We start from the raw sequence: 8,992 nt of genomic DNA on the forward strand, positions 1-8,992 counted from the left end.
CTGTGATCAATAGTTTATATTTCAGTAAGCTTATTCTGATTTAACCCTTGTCTAAGATTAACAGCCCACATGTAAATTTATGATACATTCCAGGGAAACCTTATCTTATGTAATAACTGTCAACTTTATAGATCAATAAACCATCTAAATTCAAGAATTATTGCAGATTTATGTTCTCTTTGCTCGGTTGAATTCTGCTCGTGCTGTTATGAACTTTCATAGATCAGCAAAAGATTTGCAGATGTTATGTGCTCATTTTAATTCAGCTGCTCTAGTCTCTATGAATCTCTCGATATGTATCCATATATCAGCAAGTACACATACTTACCTTGCAAAACATCAACTATACATATACTTCTCTATCGAAATGAGAATTAAATCACTACCGCGGTTCGATAAGAGTCATTGTGATCTCATTTACAGTGTGAGTTTTTATCGAATTGGTCTTTGTAGTCGAAGACATATCAGAAGAGATTGTAAACCGTGCAAAATTTGGTGGCTCAGTAGGCGGGGGGAGTGGCATTTGCTCACTTATCAGCATAAGAACAACAATTGACATGCTAGGCCTGTCATCTGGATTTTCCTGCACACAGAGCAATGCAATGTGGAGGCATCGCCAAGCTTCATTTGTTGCGTAAGAGTTTTCGAGCAATGGATCCATCAGCTCTACTGCTCTGTCTTCAATCCATAATTGCCAGGCCTACAACATTGCATAACTTTGTATGAGGAGATAATTTTTTTGTTTTTAGTCAATGGAAGGTTAATTGAATTGATCAGCTTACATGTTGGAGAAGAGATTGGCCATGTTTCTGAAGATAACATCCTCCATTTCTTTGCCCACTTAGAATCTCTAGCAGAAGAACTCCAAAGCTGAAAACATCTGACTTCACGGAGAAAATTCCTTCTCTCGCATACTCAGGAGCCATATATCCACTGTTTCATAGCATAAAATTAGCAAAACATTTTCGATACATTGTTTCGCGAATTCAATCTTAACATAATATCTACTCATGGGCTTTTGCCAATTTTGTAGAGAAATAAGGAAAAAGGAGATGGAGAAGAGTTTGTGACTTACAACGTTCCGACCACTCTTCCGGTATTGACTTCGTCATCTTCTCCCTCAAAGATCTTTGCCATGCCGAAGTCTGATATCTTTGGATTCATCTTATTGTCCAGCAACACATTACTAGCTTTGAGGTCCCTGTGGATGACCTTCAGTAAAGAGTCCTCATGGAGATAGAGTAGTCCTCGTGCGATTCCTAGGATAATATGATGTCGTCTTTTCCAATCCAATTGAGTCTGATTGCTTGAAGCTTTCAGAATAATTTGACAGTATCAGTAAAACAATCCACAATACTGAATCAATTTTCTTCAACTGTATTCATACTGAACTATTTCAGAAGCATTAATGAACTGACCAAATAGGAAGGAATCAAGGCTTCTATTAGGCAGGTATTCATAGATGAGCAACTTCTCATCTTTCTCAACACAACAACCTAACAGTCTCACAAGATTCCTATGCTGCAGTTTGGCAATCAGCTCCACCTCATTGCGGAATTCCATGTTGCCTTGTCTAGATTTCGTCGAAAGCCTCTTGACGGCGATCTCAGCTCCTCCACTCAAAGCACCCTGAATAAGTATTGCCCAACTTGCTATCAGAATGGCATTGAACATAGACAACATTGATAACAATATATTGATCAAGGAAGTAGAGAAGCCAGTACTCTATAAACAGGGCCAAATCCACCCTCCCCTAGCTTGTTGGCCTTCGAAAAGTTGTTGGTAGCTGCTTGTATCGATGTAAGATCCATCAGAGGCAAATCTGAACTGGATAGAGGCCTGAGACTGTTTTGCTGAGCTTTTCGAACAGCTGAAAAGAAAAAAAAAATACTATGAGACAGTCTTAGTACAACAATTCTTAGTCTCATACTTAAAAATATCTGAATTGGTGGCCAAGATCTACCGTTGCGTTTCCGCCATCTCCAGCAATATAGGCAGTAGAGGCAAGTGCAAACAATAACGACAACTAGGATCGAAACCATGATAGGCATCGCAGAGGAACTCGATTTGTGTTTCCCCCCTGATTGTTCATTCAGATTGTTCCAATTCTCAATCAGAAAATATTCAGCCAAGAAAGAGAGAAGCAATTCCACTTTGTCATTAATTAGCTCTCTACGTAATCTATAACTTCTTTTTTCTTTACAAATCTAATATATAGATCAAGTACCTTCGTCACTGCTAGGTGTTGATTGAGGAGCATCCCCCAAGCGCCGCCGATAAAAAATCACATCTTTGTGCATCACCACCATCTTCACTACTCCTTTTGAATTGGCTTCTTACTAGTAAAGACATTGACATCAAACACATAAGATGATTTGTTTCCACTTACCATGAACTGGGTTAAATCCTATAACAGGAGGAGGTATTAAGATCAACCTGAAATTCTTGAAATAGATGTTTGGTGAAGCTATGAGCTAGTAGCTCATCTCTCTAACTCTCTTCTCTTGATAAACACAACTATGAAATGGAAGGGAAATTTGATACTATAAGGAAGGAGTTGATGGATTTGGATGACTTGTCTTGTTGAGTATACCATGTGAACTAAATGAGCAAAAGGGCAAGAGAAGGCTGAAAGAAAGTAAAGGTAGGAGTAGGACGACTTCTTTGACATAGAAGAAGAATCATGCATGGTGGGCTAAGAGATGCAGACAGCCACCTTGCAACAAGTAAAAAAATTGGAAGGCCCACTTGTGCTTTCAATTTAATTAATCTAAACTTGGCTTTATCGACTGTAATTTTGCCGTACTAGTTAGCAATTTCTGATTGATATGGCATCTTCTGATACGGATCATTGGCATATATAGTCTGGCAGTGCTGTTTGCTGATTGTATTATTATTGCCCCAGGATGTAAATGTGACAAATATATATATATATATATAATAAACTAGGGAATATATAAGCATCATAAGATGGCTAGTTAGGGACCACAACTCACACTGGGCAATGGAAATTGGAAACGGCACCCATTTCTTACCAAGAAAGAGGAGTAAAATGTGGAGAGAGAGTGAGAGGAAGGTACAGAAAAATTCAACAGGACTTTTCCAAGTGTTAGAAACTTCACAGGCTTAAACATCATAAGGATTAGTTTGATGGCATGATAGATCAACTAGGGTGCATTCTTTTTGCACTGTTTAAAGATAATGTAATCTGGAGCAGGAAATTCCTCATCTATGTTTGGAAATTATAGATTAAGTTGCATATGGCTTGAGTTGAACTCCTAATAAATCTAACGTCTCATTTGATTGATTGATGTATAAATAGGTCATGCATAACTTAAAGTTTCGGTTTATGTAAGGGAGACTTATGCACTAACCAAACGAAGTCTAGTGTTATTGGTTAGTTATCCAACTGTTTAATTAGCTTTTGGATTAATTAATTATTTAACATGGTATTCGAAGGACTTTTTGGTTAGTGTTGAAATTAATAGTTGTCTACTTGATCTCACATTTGAGTTGATTCATCTTTTGACCAAACCATGGAGATAGGCTGGATTCCTGCTCCTCTTGTCACAATAAAAATATTGATGGTTGAAAGTGAAAGTTTGTTTTCAACTCGTTGGCCTTAAATACCTTTTAATGGTTCTACTAGTTTTAGCCTGACCAAAAGGTTATGGAGACGTGTTCAATAAAAACCCATCGTACTAGACGGGCCCTACCTCTGTTGGTTTGGCTACACGTGGAAATAAAGAAGAAAAGAAGAAAGAAAAATAAAACTTATTTCTGTGTCATATATATATATATATATATATATATATATATAATATAATATATATCATGTCTTTCTTATTTCGATTAATAAATAGATTACGACTAAATTTATTTAAGATTTGATTTGCAAATTGATCTATATCTATATCTATATCTGTTTAAAATCTGGCACAACCTGTATGTTTTATAAATATAAATTTTGTTATATGCCTCTCTAAATTTAATATTTGAGACATGATTTTTGCATGTATAATATTTAAAATCTTTATTTTTTTTTATGTGGATATAAATATTTGAATAAATTAGATAAACTTTTATAAATTTTTTTAGTTAAGAGTAATTTTGTCTTTTTTTATTAAAATATTGAGATTTAACTTAAAAAGTAACTGGGTGTCTATATAAATAGCATACAAATATACGTAAATAAGAAACTTTTGAAGGATGTACACGTAAAAAAATCATTTAAATTTTCCATCCGTCTTTCCAATATCCGTATTATCGGAAGCAAAATAATGGATCCGGGTTAACCACAGTACTATCCGTATTCGATCCGTTTTCGCCCCTTACGGCCTGGCCTTACTACTCTACTGGGCTAGTAGTCCTAGTTCTAGACGACTCTCTCTCTCTCTCTCTCGATCTCTCGAACTATCATCTCCTACAATCTCAATCTCATCTTCAGCAAACGCAGGTGCTCCCAAATTATCATCATCTATTAATTAGTGCTAACATGAGTAGGATCATAGGAACAAAGACGCGACCTTTTTTCTTTTGGTACAATTTTAAGAAGGTAATAAGAGATGCTGTCTTGCTTCTGTAGATGCTACCTACGATTTAAGATTCGCCCGGAATAGGTTGGAGTCACAGCTTACAGTTGTTTAATTTGATGTGTGTTCTTGAAGAAAGAAAGAGATTTACGAACCATAACTGAAAAGATTGTGAAACCTTTGTTTGATTGCGAATAGGGCTCCTTGTTTTTATCGTGACAGTGAGACCGATATTTGTGTTTGGGAGTTTGGTTCTTGGAGATTGTACTTGTTTAATTTCATAAAATCGGGTTTTGTATGCAGGGTGTTCGTTTGATTTCAGAGGAAGACACATAAATGGGCAGCATGAAGGAGAAAGAGTTTAGATTTTGCATTGACAGAGGAGGCACGTTCACGGATATCTATGCCGAAGTCCCTGGCCAATCTGAAGGCTATGTGATGAAGCTTTTGTCAGTGGATCCGTCGAACTATGATGATGCTCCCATTGAAGGTATTAGGAGGATCCTCGAGGAGTTCACCGGTGAAGAGATCCCCCGGTCTTCTAAGATTCCCACTGTTAGGATTGATTGGATCCGGATGGGCACCACTGTTGCCACGAATGCTCTGCTGGAGAGGAAAGGTGAGAGGATTGCCCTTTGCGTGACCAGAGGCTTTAGAGATTTGCTTCAGATTGGAAACCAAGCCCGGCCGAACATCTTCGACCTCACGGTCTCGAAGCCCTCAAATCTCTATGAGGAGGTTATAGAGGTTGATGAGAGGGTCGAGCTTGTTCTTGATAAAGAAAAAGATTCCTCTTCAGTTGAAGGGATATCTGGCGAGCTAATTAGGGTGGCCAAGCCTCTTGATGAAGAAGAATTGAAGCCGTTATTGCAAAATTTACTTGATAAAGGGATAACTTGTTTGGCAGTAGTGTTGATGCATTCCTACACTTATCCTAACCATGAAATCTTGGTGGAGAAGTTGGCACTGGGCATGGGTTTCAAGCATATCTCTTTGTCTTCGTCTTTGACTCCAATGGTTCGTGTTGTGCCTCGAGGACTGACAGCCAGTGTGGATGCTTATCTTACTCCAGTGATTAAGGAGTACTTATCAAGGTTCATGTCTAGATTTGAAGGGGGTGAAGAAAAGGTGAACGTATTGTTTATGCAATCTGATGGTGGTCTGGCACCAGAGCATAGATTTTCTGGGCATAAAGCTGTCTTATCAGGTCCGGCCGGAGGAGTCGTTGGTTACTCTCAAACCCTATTTGGTCTTGAGACATCAAAACCTCTTATTGGGTTTGATATGGGTGGCACATCAACTGATGTGAGCCGTTACGATGGAAGCTATGAGCAGGTTCTTGAGACCCAAATTGCCGGGGCAATAATTCAAGCACCTCAGCTTGACATAAATACTGTGGCTGCTGGTGGTGGATCCAGGCTTAAGTTTCAATTTGGATCTTTTAGAGTAGGACCTGAATCAGTTGGGGCGCATCCTGGCCCAGTTTGTTACAGGAAAGGCGGAGAATTATCAGTCACAGATGCTAATCTGATCTTAGGAACCATCATTCCAGACTATTTCCCGTCCATATTTGGTCCTAATGAAGATCAACCTTTGGATATTGAAGCTACCAGGAAAGAATTTAAGAAGCTAGCAGTTGAGATCAACTCTTACCGTAAGAGCCAGGAGGCCCAGGACCCCTCGGTGGAGGATATGACAGTAGAGGAGATCGCTCTTGGGTTTGTAAATGTGGCAAATGAAACTATGTGTCGACCTATACGCCAGCTAACAGAAATGAAGGGGCATGAAACCAGGAACCATGCACTTGCTTGCTTTGGTGGTGCAGGTCCTCAGCATGCATGTGCTATAGCCAGGTCCTTAGGTATGTCTGAAGTCCTCATTCATCGGTATTGTGGAATATTGAGTGCCTTTGGAATGGGCTTGGCTGATGTTGTTGAAGAGGTGCAGGAGCCTTATTCCTCTGTTTATGATCCAGATTCTGCTATTGAGGCCTTTCGGAGGGAGGCTTTTCTATTAAAACAGGTAAAGCAAAAGCTAAAGGAACAGGGTTTTACAGATGAAAACATCATGACAGAATCTTATTTAAACTTGAGGTATGAGGGAACAGACACAGCCATCATGGTCAAAAAGCCAAATGGAGGAAATTGGAATGATTATATTGATGAGTTTGTTAGGTTGTTTCAACAAGAGTATGGATTTAAATTGCAAAACAGGAAGATACTCGTATGCGATGTGAGGGTACGAGGTATCGGCATCACAAGCATCTTGAAGCCACGAGAACTGGAGCCAACATTGTTAAATCCTGTACCAGAAGGCTCTTACAATATTTATTTTGTCAATGGTTGGCAAGCAACTCCTCTATTTAAGCTTGAAAATCTGGGTTACGGTCACAGCTTGCAAGGACCTGCTATTATCATGAATGGTAACAGTACAGTGATTATAGAGCCTGAGTGTAAAGCTATTATCACCAAGTATGGAAATATAAAAATTGTGATAAACTCAACCCCAAGCACTGCAAAGGTATTGGAGAAGGTAGCAGATGTGGTACAACTTTCAATATTCAATCATCGGTTTATGGGCATTGCTGAGCAAATGGGTCGGACCCTCCAGAGAACCTCCATTTCAACAAACATAAAGGAAAGACTAGATTTTTCTTGTGCTCTTTTTGGTCCAGATGGAGGACTTGTTGCAAATGCCCCTCATGTCCCTGTGCATCTGGGAGCCATGTCAAGTACTGTGTGTTGGCAACTCAATTACTGGGGTGATAACCTTAATGAAGGTGATGTTTTGGTTTCCAATCATCCTTGTGCTGGAGGAAGCCATCTACCAGATATAACAGTTATCACGCCGGTCTTTGATGATGGAAAACTGGTATTTTTTGTGGCTAGCAGAGGACACCATGCGGAGATAGGTGGCATTACTCCAGGAAGCATGCCCCCGTTCTCAAAATCAATTTGGGAAGAAGGCGCCGCAATTAAGGCATTCAAACTTGTAGAAAGGGGTATTTTTCAAGAAAAAGCTATTATCCAGTTGCTTCAGTCACCATGTTCCAATGATCACTCAGCTCATAAGGTCCCAGGAACCCGCAGGATACAAGATAATTTATCTGATCTTCGTGCCCAGGTGGCAGCAAACCAGAGAGGAATAACACTCATCAAGGAACTCATTAATCAGTATGGTTTAACTACCGTTCAATCTTACATGAACTATGTTCAGAAGAATGCTGAAGGAGCTGTAAGGGAGATGCTCAAAGCCATCGCTTTTAGAGTTGAAAGAGAGAAGGGGTCTTCTGTCATCGAGGAAGAAGACTATATGGATGATGGTTCTGTAATCCATCTGAAACTCAGTATTGATTCTAATAGTGGCGAAGCTACTTTCAACTTTGAGGGGACCAGTCCAGAGGTTTATGGTAACTGGAATGCCCCTGAAGCAGTAACAGCAGCAGCGGTTATATACTGCCTCCGGTGCCTGGTGGATGTTGATATCCCATTGAATCAAGGCTGTCTTGCTCCAGTCAGTATCCATATTCCTGAAGGTTCTTTCCTTTCTCCCAGTGACAAGGCTGCTGTCGTGGGTGGCAATGTGCTTACATCGCAGAGGGTAACGGATGTTATCCTAACTGCATTTCAAGCATGTGCCTGCTCTCAGGGTTGCATGAACAATTTGACCTTTGGAGATGATACCTTCGGTTACTACGAAACTATTGGCGGCGGCTGTGGAGCAGGGCCGAGCTGGGATGGGACCAGTGGAGTTCAATGCCACATGACCAACACTAGGATGACTGATCCAGAGATTTTTGAGCAACGGTATCCTGTCCTCCTTCACAAGTTCGGTATTCGGGAAAATAGTGGAGGTGCTGGTTATCATAGAGGGGGTGACGGGATTGTGAGGGAAATAGAGTTTCGACGGCCAGTTGTGGTAAGCATTCTTTCAGAGAGGCGTGTGCATGCCCCGAGAGGATTGAATGGCGGTAAAGATGGGGCTCGTGGTGCTAATTATCTGATACGGAAAGACAAGCGAAGGGTTTATCTTGGAGGAAAGAATACTATCGAAGTTGATGCAGGTGAAGTACTTCAGATTTTTACTCCCGGCGGTGGTGGATTTGGTTCTCCTCATTGATGTTCCATTCTATCTTGTGAGCTTAGATTTTTTTTTTTCCTATTTTCCCTTTCTCTGGAACAACAGCACTCGTCCATCAATAAGTGCAAAGTAAAACTGAAACATGATAACTTTTCCAGAGGTCTATCCTCTAAATCAGCTGTTTATGCTTGTAAGAGCATTTTATGCTTCAGGTTGAGTGAGTTATGATAGTAAATGCATAAGCATTTTTCAAAGAAGTAATCTGAAGATGATGAAGATAGTATTTCAAGAGCAGAATGCTTACTGTCTTGATGTTCCAATAGGATCAAACTATAATGTTCTTTTAACTCATGATATTATTAGTTGAAAAGAACCAAACT

General features: G+C 39.8%; 2 protein-coding genes across 3 annotated transcripts; one reads left to right on the top strand and one right to left on the bottom strand.

Annotated features, from left to right (window-relative positions):
* Positions 1-277: 277 nt before the first annotated feature.
* On the bottom strand, positions 278-2,697 carry LOC140782223 (cysteine-rich receptor-like protein kinase 44). The gene is made up of 8 exons (XM_073128690.1): positions 2,437-2,697; positions 2,228-2,339; positions 1,964-2,080; positions 1,725-1,870; positions 1,419-1,629; positions 1,076-1,313; positions 783-933; positions 278-700 (listed from the first exon to the last, which is right to left on the bottom strand). Exons 2-8 carry the CDS (start codon positions 2,307-2,309, stop codon positions 383-385), a joined length of 1,263 nt encoding a protein of 420 aa, XP_072984791.1. The 5' UTR covers positions 2,310-2,339; positions 2,437-2,697; the 3' UTR covers positions 278-382.
* Positions 2,698-4,341: 1,644 nt separating this feature from the next.
* Positions 4,342-8,869, top strand: LOC140782321 (5-oxoprolinase 1). 2 transcript variants are annotated; one of them, XM_073128824.1, is made up of 2 exons: positions 4,342-4,456; positions 4,836-8,869. In XM_073128824.1, exon 2 carries the CDS (start codon positions 4,869-4,871, stop codon positions 8,649-8,651), a length of 3,783 nt encoding a protein of 1,260 aa, XP_072984925.1. In that variant the 5' UTR covers positions 4,342-4,456; positions 4,836-4,868; the 3' UTR covers positions 8,652-8,869. The 2 variants fall into 2 exon arrangements, with proteins under 2 accessions (XP_072984925.1, XP_072984926.1); XM_073128825.1 differs by having other exon boundaries at positions 4,410-4,555.
* Positions 8,870-8,992: the final 123 nt, after the last annotated feature.

Source organism: Typha latifolia, chromosome 2, assembly GCF_019914945.1.
Source record: "Typha latifolia isolate L0001 chromosome 2, TyphaL0001v2, whole genome shotgun sequence".
NCBI lineage: Eukaryota > Viridiplantae > Streptophyta > Magnoliopsida > Poales > Typhaceae > Typha > Typha latifolia.